Source organism: Chrysochloris asiatica, unplaced genomic scaffold, assembly GCF_000296735.1.
Source record: "Chrysochloris asiatica unplaced genomic scaffold, ChrAsi1.0 scaffold00102, whole genome shotgun sequence".
Taxonomy (NCBI): Eukaryota; Metazoa; Chordata; class Mammalia; order Afrosoricida; family Chrysochloridae; genus Chrysochloris; species Chrysochloris asiatica.
This window is the reverse complement of record NW_006408620.1, coordinates 5443835-5466699: the sequence shown is the minus strand read 5'-3', so window position 1 is coordinate 5466699 and position 22865 is coordinate 5443835. Positions and strand designations below refer to the sequence as shown.

Here is a 22865-nt window from a genome sequence, read left to right as displayed (position 1 = left end):
TCCTTATGTCCCATTGCTTGGACACGGGACTGTTCTGCCTCCCAACTCCCTCTGAAGGGGCCTTACGATGACAATGGAGGCCTGGTGTGGTGCTGCAGGATATAGCACTGGACTACGAGGTCGGGGGTTCAAACACACCAGCTGCTCCCTGGAAACCCTATACAGGGTCGCTGTGAATCAGAACCAGCTCGGCAGCACTTAACAACAACACCATGACCACAATGGGCCCATCCAGATAACCTAGGATACACCTCAAGATCACCTGATTCACAACCTTCACTCCTTGCCGTGACACGTCATAGCCACAGGTTCCAGGGATCAAGAAGTGGACATCTTTAGGTAGCTAGTAAGTTCACAGCCTCCTCAGAACCTCCGTTTCGTCATCTGTAAAGGGAGGTTAACCGTCCCCACTTCAAAGGGTGGCAGTGAAGCCTGGGCCATCCAGGTAGAGCGTGGCTTGCGGAAGAGCTCAGTCAGGCTTCAGTGCATGGTACTCAGCTGTCTGTGAAAGGTGGTCCAAGACAGACCAGTTCCAGCCTGTCTGCACTGAGCCGTGTGACTTCAGCTGTGACTTGTGATTCCTGCCACCACGGTCACGAGTGATTCCTACACTTTGCTGTAAGGAGCCAGAAGGCCTGAGGTACAAGTAGTGGTGGAACCAAAATGACTTAGTCCTTCAACCTTTTAACTGCAGCTACAAACAAATCTGTGTTGGAAGAAGTACAGCCAGAATATGCCTTAGAAACCAGGAGGGCCCAACTTCGTCTCTCATACTTTGGATACATTTTCAGAAGGGGCCAGTCCCTGGAGAAGGACATCATGTTTAGTGAAGTGAAGGCTTGGCAAAAAAGAGGAAGACTCCCAGGGAGACAGAATGGCACAGGAGAAGCGGCAAGCGGTTCAGGCGTAGCAATGATTGTGAGATTGGCACAGGATCCTTCATTCTGCTGTACACAGGATCACTGAGTCGGAGCCGACTGCATGGTACCTAACACCACCACGGGTGAGCAGGGGTTACAACTGTTAGAGCAACACGACCAAACTTCAAGACACTTAGTTAACCTCTCTGTAAACAAAAAAGCTCACATTCTGGTCAGAGAGAATTCGACCGTTAGATGAGGATACAGTATAATCAGGGAATGGAAAGAGGAAGACCAGGGTCTGGTGGTCAGTCACGTTACATGCTGTACCTTGGGTAGGTGCATTTAATAAAATGGTATGATACTTATTTAAGCTGAAAACATCACATGTCATAGCCTGTTAGCACAAAGATTCTTTTTATGAAATTTCACTGAGTCACAGCATAATATAGCAACTCTTTAATAGAACAGGTTTTACAGCTGGCAAAATGATCTGAGAAGCACGAAGAAAACCAATCAACCAACTTAAAAATACTAACCCGTTTATTAACTTTTCTTTAGGCCAAAGAACTCCAGAAGTCAGTAAAGATCACATGTGAAAAGGCTCAAAGAATCAGAGGCTTTACTGTCTAGGAAGAGTAGAGAAATAAGAAAGCAGGTTTCCTTCAGACTCTGGAAACACACAAAGGCTGCTGGTCCTGCAGCACTTTGTAATGACTAAGCATGACAGGGAGATGTTCAGTCATGCCATGATTCTAGAAAGGGAAGCTAAATGTTAACAACATACAATTATCTCCAAGTCAATTTAAACATTTAAAATAGTCCCAACCAAAGTCAGTCCAAAGGCATGGATGGATATAAAAGAATATTCCACAAAACCCCAGAGCCAGAGGAAGCGGATCCAGGGTTTAACCAAGTAATAAAACAACTTACAAAGCAAGAAATGAAATCATATTCACTCATACAAAATTAGGTTATCTGTATCAAGAGAAAAGGCAGAAATAGGTTTACCTAAGTGCATGAAGAATCTATTTTGTGGTACAGCACACATCAAAAGTAGTTTGTAAATGGTATCGATCAGCCAATAAGAAGGGGGTGAAAGAAACCAACTGTACTCTTTACTTTCAAAGTAAATTCCAGGTAGAAAGTGCTAGATATACATTTTTTTTTTAATTTAAAAGGGAGAAAAGTTGAATTAATGGTCAGGTTTTTTCAAAAAGATGAACAAATCAAGAAAAAGAACCGCAGACTCAACTAAATGAACATATACAATCACTATTTTAAAATGACACTGTTTTGTGATTTTCTACATAGTATAAATTGTTCTGCAATTTGGTAAAATACATATAACTGCACTAAAAGACAATTAGACATCAAAAGCAAGCCTTCCTTTTACCAAAGCTGTGTTCCCAAAATCGTAACTCACAAGTAAAGCAACTTTTTAAACTCATTATCTATTAAATTTTAAAAAGTACACAGAGAATAGATAAATTTTTGAGATGGAGTTGAACTGTATTCACATACTATTTATACTCAGAGATGATAAATGTAAAAATATTAATAATAAAATCAGTACACTTTTAAAAAAAGATGTAAGTCAAAAGGTTAGGACAACAATGGAAGAAATACAGCTGGGTAACTGCGTTACCACTCACAGGCCAGCCAGCATGAAGCGACAGATTAGCACCAAGGCTGGAATGCACAGGTAGCTGAGACCAAAGGAAACAGCTAAAACAGAGAGAGCGAAGGCCGCGAGTGTTCTGACACTCAGGTGGTAGTCAGTTTGCCCTCTGAAAATGTTTAAAAACATCCAACACTATACAGATGTTCTTGCCAGTAAAGCACCATAGGGCCAGTTCTTACGACCAAACCCCAAGATTCCTGAAGGCGAGAAGAGCCTTCTCTTCTCAGCTGGCTCCACAGCGCCTAGTGAGGATACCTGAACCATGGTACACTCATAAAATGCACGTGTGAACTGCTGACCAGCTAGCTTCAAGAAACAAATGCAGGTTTCTCTTGCCTACCATTGTAAAACAGACAAGTGACGGGGAGAGAAAGGAACAGCCAGAAATAGCACCATAGAAAGCTTGTTAAGTCCTCCTTCTGCCTAAAACTGATTGGAATACCTAAAATGGGGCTACAACTTGCCCAGTAAAAGAGACTTCCTGTGGAGCCTTTGCATTGTATAAGACCATAGGTGGAATCCTGAACCCCATCCAGAATCTTCTGAGGTGGGAAATCTCCACTTGAAAGGACAAGCAGACCTGCCTGGAGTGGCTAGAAGAACAGAAGATACTTCTTGAAAGAAAGACCGACAGGAAAAATACAAAACAATTAACAGCAGTCTGACTGACTACTGTAAGAACGAGTAAGTTGCTCACCCAGAAGATATCACGGCAAGTAGTCGGCTCCCCTCAGGGAAAACTCCCTTCCAAAGACTAAGACTCAAGGGGAATACAGGAGCAAGTCATGTGGTCTAACTGGTGACCATGTTGGTCACCGATAAGGGGAAGTGAGGGAAAAACAGCAATGAAGCTGTGAGCTAAGTCCAACCATGTTCAAAAGGCTCCTGTGAACCCAAGTGGGGACCTGGTTGGCCAGTAGTGTGGCAAGACCTGGGGACTTTTGGGCCCAGAGACAGTGACACAGCCACAGAGGACTAGAGTGGAGACTGAAGTGTCCAGCTGATAAGAAGAGAGGACATATGCATAAGAACACCCACACTTGCAGATAATACCCACTTGACCTGGCTTCGATGACTGGATGATCAGAGATCAACTAGAAGAAGAAAGAAGAGGAAAAAAAAGGAGTAAACTGATACAATTTGATGAACTTGACCTACACCTATGGATGCAGTAGCTCAAAAGAGGGAACAAATCTTTATAGCAAGGATCATTCCCACCCCCTCCACACACAGAGTAGACAGGAATGGGCAACTTGGACATTGGCTACCCAAAATGGGGGGAGGCTACAAAGGCAAGAAGTGACTGGCTTACAAGTTTTCAAGAGGGAACCTAGATTCACAGGGCGTGGAAGAAGGTAGAAGTAGTATCCAATCTGTCTGGGACGAGCTGATGAAAGGAGATGGGGCTAGCACTCATGTGGCACAATAGTGAGTAATTGCTATCAGGACTGACTGTGAGGGTTGGAAATGTAAAGGTAAGTGTTTTGTAGCAAAAGGAGGGGAGTGGTTGATCTGGTAGTCCAGGAGCGGAGGTCCCTGGGACCATCAAGGGTGAAGAGGGGAGTGTGGAACCCTACCCAGAGAAACAGTGATGCCAGAGATGGAGGCAGAGATGATGGCATGGAGAGATGGAGCGGCTGGGGACTCTAGACTCAGAGAGGGAGAGGGGCTGTGTGCTGACGACTGAGGGGCAGGCTTTTGGGATGTAGGATGTACCCTTTGGTTGTTTGATGATGCATGGAGGAGATTGTAATCATGACAATGAAACGATATATGATAGGATGAGTGTGAAGCTAATTTCTCCCATTTAAAGTATCACATAATTCACAATAAAATTTAAAAAAAGAAAAAGAAACAAACATAGACCTCAGAAAATACCCTGGCTATTTCTAGGACAAAAAAAACCATTAAGGAAGGTGAAGGCAAGCATTTTGTTAATATTTGTAGCTTTCTACCACACCATTCTAAGGCACTCTGGTAGCGTAGTGGTTACGAATTGGGCTGCGAACTGCAAGGTCAGCAGTTTGAAACTACCAGCTGTTCCACAGGAGAAAGATGAGGCTTTCAGCTCCGGTAAAGACTTACAGCCTCAGAAACCCTGTACCAGGTCGCTGTGAGTTGGAACTGACTCCACGGCACATCACAACAACAATAACAACAGTCTAAACAGGAAGGACTTCAGTTAAGCTTTGTCTAATCAACTGCTAAGTGCGTCACGTTCAAATGTTTCTCAGACTCTGATCTATGTACATAATCTAAACTGACACTAACCTGAAATTTATATTTGAGATTTAACTAGTACAAGAAGGAGGGCTTGCATGTTTCTCTTACCTCATCTCGATTAATGATGAGGAAAATATCACCTGAATTCAGAGTAGAAGAAAGCAAAGGGCGGGGGGGCATCCAGATGCTCAGTATTATAGGGAAAAAAGCATCCTTCCAAATGTGCCCTAGTATATAAAATGGTTCCTTTCAAGCTTAAGTGGAAGGTCCTGGTGTGTATTGTAGGATAAGCATTGGCCTGCTGACTGCAAGGTCGGCAGTTCCAACCCACCATTTGCTCCTCAGAAACCCTATATGGGTCGCTATGAGTCAGAGCTGACTCAACAGCACTTAACAACTAAACAACATCAAGCTTAAGTAGGACCTAACCCACTGGTATGGTGCCACAAGGTAAGCCCTCGACCTTAAGGTCAGTTTGAACTGAAAGGTCAGTCGTTCAAACTTACCAGCTGCTTATGAGTTAGAACCGACCTGATAGCAAACAACAACAACCCAAAAAATGAGGTGTGATTGTTAATGAGGATGAATCTCAGCTCCTGCACACTTGTAGATATAACAAAACAGAGCAGAAATAGAGTAAAAGTAAATTGGGCTAATACTTACTCTTGGAGTTCTCAAGTACAAAGGAGCTTCAAAAAGGTCATGGACAAATTCCACTTATCTTTTCATTCCATTTTTTACATAAACAAAATTTGGATGCCTTCTCGTACTCACTCATCAAGATCAGGAATTCGAGCAAGGAGGTTCATTTTGTACTTGAAAGTAATTTTTACCCATGTATCTCCTTCCTTCAGAAGAAAGACAAGGCTTTCTGCTCCCACGAAGATTTATAGCCTCTCGCCTGCTAACCACAGGTTGGTGGTTCAAACCAACAAGGTTGCTCCTTGGAAACCTTAAACAAGGTCACTATGAGTCAGAACCAACTCGACTGCACTTAACAACATATATTATATGTATGTATGTGTATACATATATATATATATATAGAGAGAGAGAGAGAGAGTATAAGTGTAGCGCTATAAGATAAGCGTTGGACTGCTACCCAGAGGTCACAAGGCGCTCCTTGGAAATGTACACAGGGCCGCTAAGAGTCAGAATCAACTTGACAGCACTTAACAACAACAACCACATTTCTTAGCTAAAAGGAAAGAAAAGGATACTGTCGTGTACCTGGAGAGGTTTATTCCCAAAAAAGCACATTTTAGGAAACCGCTGAATAAAAGCCTAAATGAAGAAGAATGATGTATTTCTGATTGCATGGCAGAGCAGAACACAACTGAGTGAACGAGGTCACAGAACAATTCTCCCAAAACCTGGAACCCCAACGCTGCCGCCACTTTAGTGATGGTCTCGAGGTTGTCCCATGACACATAATCTTCCGCTGAGGAGCTCTTTGAAGGGCTTTGTTTACTATACCATAAAGAGCTGGAATCTCTGCTTCTTAAGCTAATTTAGGTAGCATTTTGTTTCCAAAGTGTACACTTTGATTTCCAACTGCAGCTCCAAGGCTTCCAAGTGGACAGAAGACCTATTTATGTCACCATTTGATTTCTTCCCTGAATCTCCCCCACAGGTGAACAACTAGAACACAGCAGGTTCTTTAATTAGATATTAAAAATGACAGTCTCAAAATTGTTGGATGTATTAATTGTTGGATGTGAGGAGATTGTGAACGCATTGTCAGGATTGTATCCAATATACCGGAACAGTTTGTGTCTGAATTATGGAGTGGAAAATTAATTTGCTATATAACCTTTCACCTAAAGCAAAACAAAATGTTTTGTGTTTAAAAACACTGTTATAAGAGCAAAAACAAATGAAAAACCCAACAGCAACAACAAAAAAGTAATCTAATATCCAGTTACCAAAAAAGCCATCTAATTTGCCCATAACCACAGATAGAAAGGCAGAGAGCAACAGGGAAACTGGATGAACGGAAACGGGAAGCCCAGGGAGGAAGTGGGGAGATCGTTAACGTATTGTCAGGATTGTAACCAATGTACCAGAACAGTTTGTGTCTGAATTATGGAGTGGAAAATTAATTTGCTATATAACCTTTCACCTAAAGCTAAACAAAATGTTTTGTTTTTAAAAAGGCAAGGAAAGTATGAACTGGAACTCTGACAAATTGTTTTTTTATTAAAAATTTTCAGACTTCAGTTTCTGTCACCGTCACAGAACTGAGAATAACCTGAGAGCAGGGAGTGCTCTGGTCTTCTTTGGCATCATCAGCATCTAGTTGCTAATGATGCTGTTGTTGTTGTTGTTGTTAGGTGCCATCCGGTCAGCTCCATTTCACAGTGACCCCATGTACAACAGAGGTAAATGTTGCCCAGTCCTATGACTGGTTCTAAGCTTTTCTTTGACTTTTTGTAATCGTGGGCCCATACAATATTGTCCTTTTGTGACTGACTTATCTCACCCAACATAGCATCTTCCTGGTTCATCCACACTGTGAGGTGTTGAGGGGATTCATTAATCTTTAGCATTGCAGAGTATTCCACTGAATATATGTACCATAGCTTTGTTTATCCATTCATCCAGTGATGGGCACTTAGGTTGTTTCCATCTCTTTGCCATTGTAAATAATGCTGCAAAGAACATGAGTGTGCATTTATCTGCCCATCTCCCAGTTCTTATTTCTTTAGGATTAAGAAATGAGTTGTGGGATTACTGGGTTAAATGGTATTTCTAGTTCGAATTTAAGGAAGCATCATACTGCTTTCCACAATGGCTGCACCATTTTACAGTCCCACAGCAGTGTGGGTATGAGTGCTGCAGTTTCTCCACACTTCACCAACGTTTTTGTTTTCTGTCTTACTAAACTCTAGTATCAGGAAGAGAAAGGAAACAGAATGGATACAATGCAACAAACGGCATACAACAATGGGTTACAAATTGTTAAAGGGAACCTAACTTGCCACTTGTACACTTTACCTAAAACAAAATGAAATGCTATTTAAAACAATAAAATGAAGCCATGAACCGAAGGATGTTTACATACTTCAGGAGGATCTACAGGGACAAGATGACACAGTCATGGGTGTCCCCACACGTTTGGCAGATACTGACAGAGCCCCTGCATGTGCCAGGCACTGGAGAGGGCTCATTGAGCGGACATACACGGCTCGACTCTCAGACGCCCTCACTTCTATTCAGCAATTCATCTCACACCAAACTGAGACTGGGGGAGTGAGACTTATTCAGATTGTCAAAGCAAAATTTGAGCTGGCTCTCAAGGATGACTGAATAGAGATCTGGCAGGTGGAAAGCTGGCCTGGGTAGAGGAGAGAACATTCCAGATGGAAGAACTAACACCTGCAAAGGCCCTGGTGTGAGGAAGCAGGTAGCCAACTCAAGGCCAATGCAGTCCACGTCCAGAGCATTAGGGCCAGCTACAAAAGGGCAAAGGCAGCGGAGGTCACAATTGTGGAGTTTTCCCTACATGCACTGGGCTGCCATGGAAGATCTGAAAGCAGAGGAGAGACGTGAGCTGGGATTTATGGTCTATGACCATCACTCTTAAACTGGGTTGAAAAAAATGGGCAAGAGTTAAGCATCTACTCATACAGTCCAGATGTGGGGTACTGGCACCTTGGACTATGGTGAGAACAAAGAAGAGGGAAACAAGTGAACGGATGGAAAAGGGTCCAATAGGACCTAGAAGTAGTGCTGACAGAAAGCTTGGATCAAACATGAAAAATACACTGCAATGTGACATGACTTCAGACTTGCAAAACTATTCCACAGAGAAAATATACTGCTAAATTATAGCAGACCAAACTGACAGATTATACATAGAACCACTGAAAATTCTGACCGGAGATTGTAACTCTAGAAAACCAATGATTACAGTATAATAAAATTTAAAATGGAAAATGCAAAACTACAGGGTATGATGAAGATACAGTTTTCCAAAGCTCATTATTTATGAGACTGCATTTCAAATAATACAGTATTTTCTGCTTGCTACTGATGGCACATGAACCAATTTAAATACTTACTAGAAGCACATTCAGAAAAGGACTCAAGTAAATCAACTTTACAAAATAGAATCATAATGATAACATATACAAAAGAAATCACTAGAAACCCACGTTTGTTAAAACATCTTACCTTTCTTTAATGAATGTAATGCTGATGTGAAGAAGGTCAAGTACCCAGGGGGTTGGGGCGAGCCATTGAACTCAAAGTAGCCAAGTACACCAGGCTGTGTGAACAAGAGCAGAGAGAGGCAACTGACGCATCACTGACAACTATGTCATGCAGGATATTTTGAGAAAAAAAGAGCCACACCAATGAAATTTGACTACGAATGCACTTTGTTGTATTTCATTTAAAAAAACAAAACAGAAAAAGCCTCACTACATGAGACAGGTAGCAACAGGCCTTTCCTTCCAGGTGGACAAGAAACGGAAAGGTCATTTTTTTTTTTTGCAGTCTTACAGGGAAATTCCGAGCTGAAAGGTCCTCCTCTCTCCCTCTGTAGGTTCTTCTTCCCACCCACTCTTGAGGGCACAATTCTAGGCCCCTGGCTGGTCAAGCAGTATTAGTAATGTCCTTGTCACAGTCCTCAGATTTCTTTTTCACTCACTCACTCCAAATGTCCTTCCATACTTAGCTGAAATCAGGTTAAATCTGATTGGCTCCACCTGTACTCAAGATTATCCTTCAGACAACTCTTGCTTTCTCACACTCAGAACCCAGCTACCCACAGCGCCCACCTCGTCTCTCAACAGGTCGGCTCTTCTTCCTCCTCCACACACTCGGGTTCTTTGCTCATTCTGTTTCTCTAATGTTCTCCATTCTGCCAAACCAACTAACTATAGGAACTGTCCCCCATCAGATGCACTCTGCCCTCTCTGCAAGGCCTGCGCACTTGTTCTGCCCAGCTTTCTTCCGGGATAACCATACCTATCTCAAAAAACAAGCTGTGAGAGCCTCAAGGAGAGAAAGCTGAGCATGGAGTCAGAAAAGCTGAGGAATGGCCTTGGGAGAAAGAACTCTTTAGTGTGAAGCCTCCATTTTCTTAGCTGACTGACAAAGGGGACCATTTCTCATGAGGTAACTGTGAAGATGAGTCTAATGAATTATCAAATACTTTTTGCTGTTGTTAAGTGCTGTCGAGTTGGTTCCAACCCATAGCGACCCTGTATAGGGTTTCCCAGGAGCTACTGGTGAGCTTGAACCACTGACCTTATGGTTCAAACCAATTTTGCAGTCCAGCGAATTAACCACACCTATCGAACAAAAGGCAAGTGTAAAGAATCCTTCTTTCTGGCTCCAAAGCACTTAACACAATGCTCTTACTAAATAATTGTGGAGCTAATTTGATAACGCGGGTGTTGTTAGGTGCCATGGAATCGTCTTTGACTCAGTGACCCTGTGCACAACAAAATGAAACACTGCCTGGCCCCCGCACCAGTCTCACAATTGTTGTAATACGTGAGCCCATTGCTGCTGCCACTAAGCCAATCCATCTCGATGGTGGTCTTTCTCTTTTTCGCTGACCCTCCACTTCACCAAGCACAATGTCCTTCTTAAGAGCCTTCTGGCTACACTTCTTCTAAGACAGATTTGTTTGTTCTTCTGCCATTATTCACTGTCCAACTTTCTTATGCATATGAGGCGACTGAAAATACCATGGCTTAGGTCAGGTGCACCTTAGTCCTCAAACTGATTCCTTTGCTCTTGAACATTTTAAAGGGGTGTTTTGCAACAAATCTGTTTAATGCAATAAGTTGTCTGATTTTTTAAATGCTGTTTCCATGAGTGCTAAATGGAGATACAAGCAAAATGAACTTGACAACTTCTATCTTTTCTCCGTTCATCATGTTACTTATGGGCCCAGTTGTAAGGATCTTTGTTTTCTTTACATTGAGGTACAATCCATACTGAAGGCTGTGGTCTTTGATCATCAAACAGTATTTTAAGTCCTCTTCATTTTCAGCAAGCAAGATTATGTCAACTGCATGTCAAAAGTTGTTAATGAGTCTTCCTTCAATCCTGTGCCATGCCCTTTTTCACATAATGCAGCATCTTCAATTACTGGCTCAGCATGCAGATTGATAAGTATGGTGAAAGGATACAATCCTGGTACATATCATTCCTGATTTCAAATGATTCAGTGTCTCCTACTTTTGCTCAACATCTGCTTCCTGGTCTTTGTACAGGTTTCTCATGAGCACAATTAAGCGTTCTAAAGAATTACAACCACGCTATGATGGTGTAATAAGGTTTCTTATCAAGAACAAAGGGGAAGAAGAAGGAATTATCATTGGCATATTGTTGTTGTTCAGTGCCATCAAGTTGATTCCAACTCATAGAAACCCTGTAGAAGGTTTCTGAGTCTGAACCACCGACCCTGTCGTTAGCAGTCCAGTGTTTACCTTACAGTGCCATACCAGGAGTCCATGAGCATATGATATGAGTCTTGTGAGGTGGAAGCCACACCTATCTCTTCTCTCCATCCTATATACTCCCATGGTGCTCCACTTCTCGGCTGGGTTTGACAATTCGTTGTAATGACGACTACAACTCATAGAGCATACACTCAGTGGTGGGGTTTATTACGGAAGCAACAGACTACAGTTCAAGACCAAGACTACACCAGGATACAGCTCTCTGAAGTGAGCAGCCTCTCCTCAGCCATTTCACAGGCAGGCATCTCTCTGGGCCTCAGCCACTTGGCCCCTCGGCCTGGTCTCGGCCTTACTTGGGCAAGTGGGACAAAGCTCTTTAGCTCTACTAGGAAGTTCCCAAGGGTACGTCCCTCCACCAGCAAGACTTGGCCAAAGGTGCTCAACTCTCTCACTTCATAGGTCAGCAAATCTAGCTCTACTGACAAGTGCCCAGAAGGATCCCTCGTGGTCAGGGAGCCTCCTGTTCAAAGGCACTCAGGTCTCTGTGTCAGTGGGGCGGTGCATTCACCGTAACTGCCTTACTGCACAGACCAGGACGCCCACGGCAGCGTCTCATGCCAGTCTGCCGAAGCTGCTTCTCACTATGTTAAGCTGTGTCCAGAGTTGCTGCTCTCGCTCTGTCTCCTGGGTATAGGACTTTCTCAGTCTTTGATACAGATCAGACCACAGCCTTCAGTATGCAATGCATCTCAATATACAGAAAATGAAAATCCTCACAGCTAGACCAATAAACAACATCAGGATAAACAGAGAAAATTCTGAAGTTGTCAAAAGCTTCCTTTTCCTTGGATCCACAATCAAAGTCCACAGAAGCAGCAGTCAAGAAGTCAGCAGACATTATATAGTCAGCAAATCTGCTGCAAAAGATCTTTTTAAAGTATTAAAGAGCAAAGATGTCACTTTAAGGACTAAGGTGCACCTAACCAAAGCCATGGTATCTTCTATTTCCTCATATGCATGTGAAAGCTAGACAATGAATAATAAGGAAGACCATGGAAAAATTGATGCATCTGAATTATGGTGTCGGCAAAATCTATTCTGGAAGAAGTTCAGTTGGATTGTTCCTGGAAGCACTGACAACAGGACTTTGTCTAGCATACTCTGGACGTATTGTCAAGAAGGACCAGTCCCTGGAGAAGAACATGATGCTTGGTAAAGAGGAGGGACAGTGAAAATGAGGGGGCCCCTCAACGAGATGGACTGACAGGGCTGCAATAATGGGCTCACAGAGCAACCACTGCGAGGGGCACAGCACCGGGCAGGGTTCCGTTCTGTTAAACACAGGGCTTTATATACGGCGAAACCAACTCAACGGCACCTACAAAAACAAACACACTTATTTGCATGGTCCCAACCCTACACAGGACTCTTGATGTGGCACTGTGGGTTAATGCGCTGAACTGAACAGATGGTTTGAACCATGAGGTCGGCGGTTTAAGCTCACCACCACTCCTCGAAAACCCTATACAGGGTCACAATGGGTCAGAACCCACTCGACGGCACTTAACTACAACAACAACCTACATGAACTCCTTCCTGGTAGCACAGTGGGTTACATGTTGGCCTGTTAACTGCAGTAAGCAGTTCAAATCTAGCAGCTGCTCTGTGACAGAGAGATGAGACTTTCTGCTCTGGGAAAGATTTATAGCCACTGAACCCCTACATAGGATTGCTATGAGGTAGAACTGACTTGATGGCACATAACCACCACCACCACACAGGTGCCAGGCACCTTACCTGCATTATTAGTAAGCTATCCAATCCCCTGAATAGGTTACAAGTACCTCATTTGCATAGGCCCACCCAGTCATGTAGTAAGAATAACAAGACCAGAGCAAGAAAGTTTTATCAGAGCAACCTAGGTAAGGAGCTCTAGTAGAGTAGTGGTTACTAAATTGGGCTGCGAACCGCAAGGTCAGCAGTTCGAAACTATCACTGTTCCGCAGGAGAAAGAGGCTTTCTGCTCCCATAAACATTTGCAGCCTTGGAAACCTTATGCAGGGTCACTATGAGTCAGAACCGACTTCACAGTACTTAACAGCAACAACAAGGCAATAGTAGTGAGGTTGGCCCAGGATCAGGCAGTGTTTCGTTCTGCTGTGCATAAGGTCGCTATGAGTTGGTACCGACTCAATGGCACCTAACAACAACAACAAATCACTCTGTAGGTAACAAAAATAGAGACTAAAGGACAATAAACTCACAAAAGTTTCTTTATAATCTGACCAATCTTCCAAACCCAAACCAAATAAAATAAACTCATTCTAAATTGCTGTGATTCTGAGGGCTCTGCCACCGGTATTTTAAATAACCAGCAGGGTCACCCATGGTGGACAGGTTTCAGATGAGCTTTCAAACAAAGACAGACTAGGAAGAAAGAGTGACAAACTACTTGCGAATCTAGTCACTGAAAACTCTATGGATAGCAGAGAAACACTGCCAGATACAGGACCGGAAGGTGGGAAGGTACTCAGAATGCGACTGCAGAAAAAAAAATGCCTCCTCCAAGTAGAGAAAAGCTCACAGAACCTTCATTTGCTAATGGGCCACAAATCAAACTGAAGAGAAACAGCTGTAAACATCCATTGAAAATCGGAACATGGAATGTACGAAGTATGAATCTGGGACAATTGGAAGTTGTCAAAAATGAAATGGAACGCATCAACACCGATATCTTAGGCATTAGTGAACTGAAATGGACTGGTATTGTCCATTTTGAATCTGACAACCACATGGTTTACTATGCAGGGAATGACAAGTTGAAGAGAAATGGTGTTGCATTCATCGTCAAAAAGAACATGTCCACATCAGTCAAGAGGTACAATGCTGTAACTAATAGGATAATATCCATGTGCCTACAGGGAAGCCCAGTTAGTACCACTATTATTCAAATTTATGCACCAACCACTAAAGCCAGTGAAGTTGAAACAGAAGAATTCTACCAACTTCTTCAATCTGAAATCGATCAAACGTGCAAAGTGTGGCAGCGGTAGTGAGGTTGGCCCAGGATCAGACATTGTTTCGTTCTGCTGTGCATGGGGTCGCTATGAGTCGGTTCCGACTTGATGGCACCTGACAACAACAAATTAATAAATGTTCTATAGCTAGAAATTTTAGAAGGCAAACTTTAGCTCTCTGTCCACATAATCTTAGATGGCCTCACAGAAGCAGACATTCGAAAGAGCTTCAGAGGTTCATAGGAAAATCCCATTCTCATTTAATTCCATTTTTCTACAAAAACCGAAGCCCCTCATATGTTCCATAAACATATGTATGTATGAGCATGCATGCAATGGCTGAAGTGGCTATGTGCACATACACGCTTACACGCATGCACACATTCAGTAACGGAAGTAAAATCACATTGAATTCCGGGTCTCCTCTGCTCTGTCAGGTCCCGATCCTCCCTCAGGGCCTCTCTGTACTTTTTCCCATCTCCTGGAACGCACTTTCCCCAAATGTCCTCAAACCCACCCCAGCTGCCCAATCCGACTCATGACAGCACTCACAGCATGAGGTTCCCAGGCTGTCATCTTTATGGAAGCACACTGCCACATCTGTCTCCTGAGAAACAGCTGGTGGGTTCAAACCACTGACCTTTTAGCGGCTCTGCACCACCAGAGCTTCCTCACATGATGCTACAGAAAACAGCATTTTAGCAGAAATCTAAATAAAGTGTTCTCAGTGAAGTCTTCCCTACCTCCAAAAACATCCAGGCACCCTCCACAGCCCCCATCATAGCACTGATAAACTTCACTTGTCTCCCTGTTTGTTGTTTATCTTCCTTACTGAACGGGAAACTCCGTGACTTTGTCTCTCGTTTTCTTCCTGGCATTTCAGGCTCAGAGTGCGTGTCTGGCACAAGGGAGACTCACAGTCATCTTTGTGAATGAATGCATGCATGGGGCTAGAAAGAAAAATCAGACAAAGCTTCTCCATCAGGGCGATAGGATGAGCGACAGTTTGTAGGTTTTCAATTCCATGCCATGAGATACAATACATTCAGCTCCAGCTATAATGAGATGACTGAAAACAGGCTATTTACGGCAGTGATACTGCAAGGCCAGCAAATCCTCATCATCACAAAATACTTCTTTCCTAAGCGGGTCCCTAAGGAGCTCTACTATTGGCAGCGGCATATAAAGGTTAGCAGCTGATCTACACACCCTCTAGTGGCCATGGTGCGTTTTACTCCTTGTAAAAAACTCACCACGGCATGTGAACTATTTCACATAAACATTCACCCACTCAGCCCTGGGAGCATAGTGGGTTATGTGTCGCGTTGCTAACTTAAGGGTCAGCAGTTCAAATCCACCAAGGGCTTAGGAAGAGAAAGATGAGACTTTGGGCTCCCGGAAGGATTTACCCTGTGAATCGGAACCGACTCAATGGCACATACCCACCCCCACCATATCCAGAGAATGCAATGCTACTCACAGTGCTGGAAAACGAGGGCCAGATAGAAAAGCTACCTATTTACTCAACATTCAGTGACATTTTGCATGCAAACAATATGCTAATAAGAGGTACCTGCCATCCTCCTAGGGTTTTTCTCCAAAATTCTCCAATTTCCTTTCACCTGGCAATTTCCAAAACTTCCCTCCCCATCCCTTACCCCTCCACATGCACAAAGATGCTAAAGCTTTTCCCCAGCCCACCTACATTCAAACCAATTTGGTTTGTCAAAGCTACGATGCATAAACAAATGGGCATATGGCAAATCACCGCTCTTAAATGGATAAATTACAGAAATTCATGAAAAGATTTAAGAAATATGTTAGCTGCAGACACAAATTTTTTCAATAATATGTTGGCATCTGGTGGGCGGATCAGGAAGTACAAATCAGACAATTCTGTCTAGAGCTTTAAAAACTGGAAAGAAAGTTTGATTGAAGTAGAAGCTGTGCCTGTTGATAGTCCCCAACTCATGATGACCTCATACACGACAGGGTCACATCAATGTGATCCAGAGGTTTCTTCAGCAGTAAATCTCCAGGCCTTTCTTCCTAGTCTGTCTTAGTCTGGAAGCTTTGCTGAAACCTGTTCAGCATCGCAGCGGTACACAGGCCCCACTGATGGACGGATGGGGGAGTCTATGCTTGAGTGCAGTGCTGGGGACTCAGACCTGGGCTTCCTACACAGAAACTTCTACCACTAAACCACCACAGCCCCTCGATGGAAAAGGTACTAATATCTACAGCAAATCAGGCCCAAAGAATACACAACTGTACATCTAAGATGGATGAAGTGGCAAATGTTTTTTGGGTTTTTTTTTGGTTGCACAGGTCTCTCTATTTCACAATACATCTGGAAAATAAGGCAACTAAGCAGTATTTTTATAAATTGCTAGCATTTTCAAGAGAAAGCGAGGCGTGAGCTTGTGTTGTTTCCATAAGAACCCTTTTGTGATGTCTCCTAATTTAGCACTGACACAGGTGGTCAAGCTCGGATTGTAAGATAAGGTGGCAGACAGCGTTTGGGCCTTCAATACGATCAATCTGGACACCTGGCTTTAAGGCTGTTTCAGCTGATCCAGAGTGGAGTCCCTCCAATATTGATAACACTACATGCACGAGGCCAGATATGCTGTAGGAACTTGCATTTGAGCAGAATGAATTACTGTTACCAGTCAATATTATGTAAAACACGTCTCCTGTTTAACCTGAATGGTGGAGGTAATAGTAATAAGATTTCTCACCTGGGCTATATTGATGTCTTTTGTTTTTTTAATATTTTATTGCGAATTATGTGATAGTTTACATGGGAGAACATTAGTTTTACATTCATCCTATAGTATATCATTTCATTGCCATGGTTACAATTCCCTCCATGCATCATCAACCAACCAAAGGGTATACACTGCAAGCCTGCCCCCCAGTCATCAGCACACAGCCCCTCTCCCTCTCTGTGTCTAAAGTCCCCAGTTGCTCCATCTATCCACGTCATCGTCTCTGCCTCCATCTCTGGCATCACTGCTTCTCTGGGTAGGGTCCCATTCTCCGTTCTTCTCCCTTGGTCTCAGGGACCTCCGCTCTTAGGCTGAAAAGTTAATCACTCTCTTCCTTGCTAAAAAACGTCTACCTTTACAATTCCAACCCTCACAAGCAGTCCAGATAACAATTATTCACTATTGTATCACAAGAGATCCATCCAGATTTCATTTCTTCAGCCCCGTCTAGACAGACTGTATACTACTCAGTGGAGATTCTACCTTCCTCCATGCCCTATGAATCTAGCTTCCCTCTTGAAAGCTTGTAAGCCAGTCAAAGTGGCAAATGTTTTGTTGTATAATTATTGCTATCCTGATAATAAAACAATACTACAATTAGATAAGCCTTAAACTAGTGACTTTGAAAATAGCATTACCATTACACAGTCTTACTCACATTCTTAACTTAATGCCTACCCAAATTTCCTAATATGGTTCAACATGACTTGGAGCTTTGTAGTATCCACTAACAAGCTCACTTTAGTATTCGGCTACATTTAGTATGTACACGACAGGTACCATTTTACTACATTATCTGGAAAGAAAGCTTTAAATCATGTTACTCTGTTAAATACTGTAATACTGTGATTATCAACAATAGAACACTCTCAGTGCTACAAAACGAATAACAGCAATCCAATTAATACACATAAATAATTCCAATTCCTAGGAACCCTAAGGCACAGAACAGAACTGCTCCACAGTTCCTGGGAGGGTAAATTTTGTAGGAGTTTCCTCCCTCAGGACAGCTGGTGGGTTTGAACCACAGACCTTGAGGCTAACAGTCGAATGCTTACCCCACTGCACCACTAGTGCCCCTTTAATGAACAATGTTATTGTTGATAGGTGCTGCTCAGTCAATTCCAATTCATAGCGACCCTGTGCAGGGCTTCCATGGAGCAGCTGGTGGTTTTGAACTGCTGACCTTGTGGTTCCCAGTCCACTGCTTATCCTACAGAACTACACCAGGAGTCCCAGCTATCTTGGGAATGGAGGCCAGAGATGCAGCTAAACACCCTTATGGTGTGTCTCACACCAAAGAATTCTGTGACCTCTAAACGTCAATTGTTGAGGTTGGGATGCCCTCATTTAGAGGAATGTCCTTATTCAAAGAAAAAGCAGATTCAGCTCTCAAACAAAACCCCTTGCTGTCTAGTCTATTCGGACACATGGCAATCCCATGTGTTGCAGAGCAGAACTCTGCTCCATAGTGCTCTGTGATTGTAATCTTAGTGGTGAGGAGGTTAAGTGCTCAGCTGCTAACCAAGAAGTCATCGGTTCAAACCCAGCAGTCACTGGAAAAAAGGACTGGGGATCTACTTCCAAATAATCAGCCATAGACAGTCCAGTTGAGCGCAGTTCTACTCTGACACACATGGCATCACCATGAGCCAGAATCCACTCGGCAGACACCTGCTTTCCTCTTCCTTTTCATCCTCTGAATTTGACCACCTTCAGCCCCTAAGGAAACAGCACCCTTAAGATCTCCAGAACATTGCCCCTGACTGCTTTAGTCTTCAGCGCTGACTGCTGTTCTAAAATTCTGAGGGAAGTGTTCAAGTGTTCAATCTTGGGCAAAACAATGACAACAGGAAACAGAGTTGAGAGGAAAACCAAAACAGACTACGCCTCGTTTAGTTTGGGTCACAGGTACTAACCCTGACCTATCAATTCTGGCCTGGAAGCCAGCAGAGGACTGGGTGGGGATGGAGGGAGGGAAAGGAGACAGCCCCTCAGGTGGCCCCTCAACCACAGCTACTCCCCATTCCTCTTCCTACTGGGGTTTCCTAGATTCCAGAGAAGCAACAGCCCACCCTGACCCCTGATGTTCTCCCAGATATAGGAGGGTGAAAGTGACAAAATTCCCCCTGGTGCCCGACTGTCTAAGCATCCCCTCCTTGTACTTTCAGGCAGGAAAATCTTGGTACACCGAGTCCCTGGAGTAGAAAGCTGGCTGGGAGGGACACTGAGGTCCCTCAGCTGTAGAGCAAAGAGGCCCCGCATGTGTACAAGAGTCCCCATCTCCTATCAGACTGCTCAAAACTACTCACCACAAAACTAATGCTATTGTTGGCTGTTTTCTGTGAGTCAGTAAATGGCCTTCATTTGCCAAAAACACTAGCCACTCACAGGAGAAGATATGGCAGCCTGTTTCTGTAAAAAAATCACAGCCTTGGAAACCCTCTAGGGCAGTTCGTCTCTATTCTCCAGAGGCACTATGAGTTGGAATCGACTTGGCAACACTGATTTCACTTTAAGGATGAAGATAGCCTGACCTTTCTTTCGCGGCTGAGGACATTTGAACTATCAACCTTTCAGTCAGCAGCCATGCACAAACTGTTTACATCTCTAGTATAGGACGTCCAAAACTCCCTTCAGCGTTCTGACACCCACGTTCACTCCACTGACAGCATTACAGCTGTGCTGTCATTTCTGGACCTGGATCCTGCCTTTGTTATCTTACATGCAGGGTGTGTGTAGAAAACCGATACAGCTTCTTTGCAGACAGTCCTAACTGGTACAGTTCACGAGATAAATGGTTCTGTAAGGAGAATGAAGAAAGGGGCTTGACTCCCGAGCTCTTGCACCAAAGTCCTCTAATCAAGTATTGTCGTTTCCTAACCAGACAATTTCATCATAGAGAGAGACCCAGGCAAACGTGACACCAACGCGAGAACAGCTATGCACAGCTGTTGGGAGGAAGCCTTTGAAAGGCAGACAGACGCTACATTCAGGTCTCATCTCGACAGAGCTCTTTCAGTTCCTGTTCTGATGGCATTCGTGGCAAACCAGTCAAATCGCTCTAATTAAGGGGACTGCCACAAGACACCCTTGAGTAGCATCACTGGCCCATCCGTGCATGTGCTGTGAACTCAAGGTCAGTACCAGGAGTGTGACGTCTGACAGCACTGCTGAAGGGCAGGTTCAAAGATCACAGAGACTAAAGGGCCCTTCGACCCAGTCATCAATGGGTACCTGTCTTGTTCCTGAAGCTACAACTAGAAAGACCATTAGAAACATCTTCAAACCAAACCCAAAACCACTGTGGTGTTGTTCTGACCCACAGTGACCCTGTACAGGATTTCCAAGTAAATGCCAATTCACAATGACCCTAGAGGGTAGAGTGGAACTTCTCCTTTGGGTTTCTAAGACAGTAAATCTTCATGGGAGAAGACAGCCTCATCTTCTTCCCTCAGAATGGCTGGTGGATCCGAACCACCAATTTCAAGTTTAGCAGGACATTATTTAACGAACTACACCACCAGAAACATCTTAGAGGAATTATTTGTAAAGGACTAGAAAGATCTCTGATACAGATTTCCAAGGGCACTGCTTCAAAATGCTCTTCCACCCCAACCTTTATGAAGCCTCATCTGTCAGCCTCTCTCCAAACCTCTGCACTTCAAAACGAAAGGTTCAGTGGGGATTATCCGGGCCAACTCTCTCAATTTAGGGACAAGAAATCAGAGTGGAACTCACTAAATCCTAGCCTCCAGGATCCTAGCTAAGTCCTTCTACTTTATCACACGACCTCTGCTAAGAACAGAATCCAAAAATCTAGTTCAGAACTCTCTCGACTCAGACCTCAGAAGGAGCTGAAAATGACGCTGAAGTTGCCTCCCAGCCCTCTGCTTAGTAGGCAGAGCAAGTCACCTCCCCGTACTTTGGTGGTAGGGGATAGAAAGACAAGGCAGATGACAGCTGGCGATGCTGCACAGCCCCTCTCCGGTTCTCTCTCCTTTTTAGAAGAAAACACATGTATGTTTAAAGATAACACCAGTGGGTCTCAATCCAAAGTGGGCACAGGACTCTACAAAGTCCCAGAGCAGAATAACATAGAAAGACGACCACCCAGCACTGGCAGAGCATTTTCTTGTCATATGAATTACAAACCACAGTTTCCCCATCTAAAAGAGAAATCCCAGCAGGTACTGTGTACATTCTAGGATCTCTCAATAGTGCTATAAAGATCCAGAATGTTTTCCACCACGTCACTTTTACAGGTAAAATTTGCATTGATTGGGGCAACATCCTAGGCATTTTCTATTTCTTCTCTCTTTTATCCCTATTTACAGGCGAGGAGATGGAGGCAAAGGGAGACGAAATACCCGGAGACACACAAATGAGAAGGTGGCATGGCTGAACCTGACTCCCAACTCTTACCCCACTATGCTGTGCCACCCCTTGGCCTGAGGCCAACTGCAAATCGCTATGAAGATTCATTGCTCACACAGTGACAGCACACGAGAGTTCAATGGACTCTCAGAAAAGCCCGAGTCCACACATCTAGTGTCCAGCAGGTGAGTAAGCTGCCCCACGCCACAGACAAAGGGGATAAGTCCAGGTGTCCCCTCTCAGTGTGACTCTTGGCCTGCAGCCTGACCAGGTGAAAGGGACACAAGCCTGTGAGGGATGCTGGAATCCTCCTTTACCCACACAAGATTAAACAGGTACTTACTCTGACGCATACTCAAGACTTACAAGCAGAGTACCTAGATGTTAACACAGCTGTTTAGGGAACCAGCTAACACTTGACACGTATATAATATTTCTAATGTGATTTGGGGGAATAAACAAAACTGTCAACAATGTTCTCATGAGAAAAGAAAAGGAAAAAAAAAACAAAAAACATTTCCAATCTATACAACATATACAAGGGGCTTCAAAAGAAGCATGGAAAAATTTCATTATCTTTTAATGCCATTTTGATTGTGAAATTTTTGAAATTCCTTCACCTTTGTGGAAATATGTTAATACTTCATTGAGATGATTTGTAATTTAATGTTGATCTCTCACTATCACACTGTCCTGAACACTCAGTTTTAGGTCCTGTAAAAATACGTCAGCAGGGGTTGAAACCGGCAACAGGGAAGCAGCGAATAAGCTTGGAAGCTTTCTGCTAGAAAGATCCTGAGATACTTATGCTTATGCATTCATAAACTTGAAAGAAGCCTGTTTCCACTTAAAAAAAAAAACTCAACTAAACTACACCTGACAACGACAACCAGATCTCTCCTAGGAAAAATGCTGCACATCTTAAAAGAAAATATTTAGAAATTTAAAACTGCATACAAATTGTGTACAATGTAAGTTAAGTCTTACATACGCTAAGTGAACTGTGAACTAAATTGAACATTTGTTGAAAACTCCCAAACACAAAACAGACAAGGTATTTTACAAGTCTTCCTTTTGCTAATTCACCTGGCTAAAACCATCCCCACTACCTTCAGTAGCTCAGGAAACACTTAATTGGGGTTTATCCACAATTTCGGCTTTTCATTGATTCACATCAATTAGTAAGGGGGTGAAAAATCAAATCAAATACAACCCAGTGAACAGCTTTGGAAATGGGAAGAGAGACGAAAGATCAGTACCTCGTAGTTTGAGAGAAAATCTAGTAATTCTGATTGAGATGGGATGTAGAGAAGTGGTTTCATCACCCGGCGGACAAACTTCTCAATGTAAACAGCACTCATGGGGCCTTTGTATTCGATTGGTCCAAAACTAGTACCAAAAAAAAAAAAAACATAAAAAAATAAAAATAATACACCATGCATTAAACCTGTAAACGCATCATTGAAATCATCAACACCACAAAATGAAAACACCTTGTGTTAGGGCCTGGA

The 22865-nt window shown here is 43.3% G+C and overlaps 1 protein-coding gene across 1 annotated transcript in view; it reads right to left on the bottom strand.

Moving 5' to 3' along the window:
- The window catches only part of TXNDC11 (thioredoxin domain containing 11), a 76758-nt gene that overhangs the window by 34425 nt on the left and 19468 nt on the right, over positions 1-22865 (bottom strand). Inside the window, 2 exon segments of the mRNA XM_006867212.1 lie at positions 8944-9037; positions 22614-22743. Coding sequence (XP_006867274.1) covers positions 8944-9037; positions 22614-22743 — 224 coding nt within the window.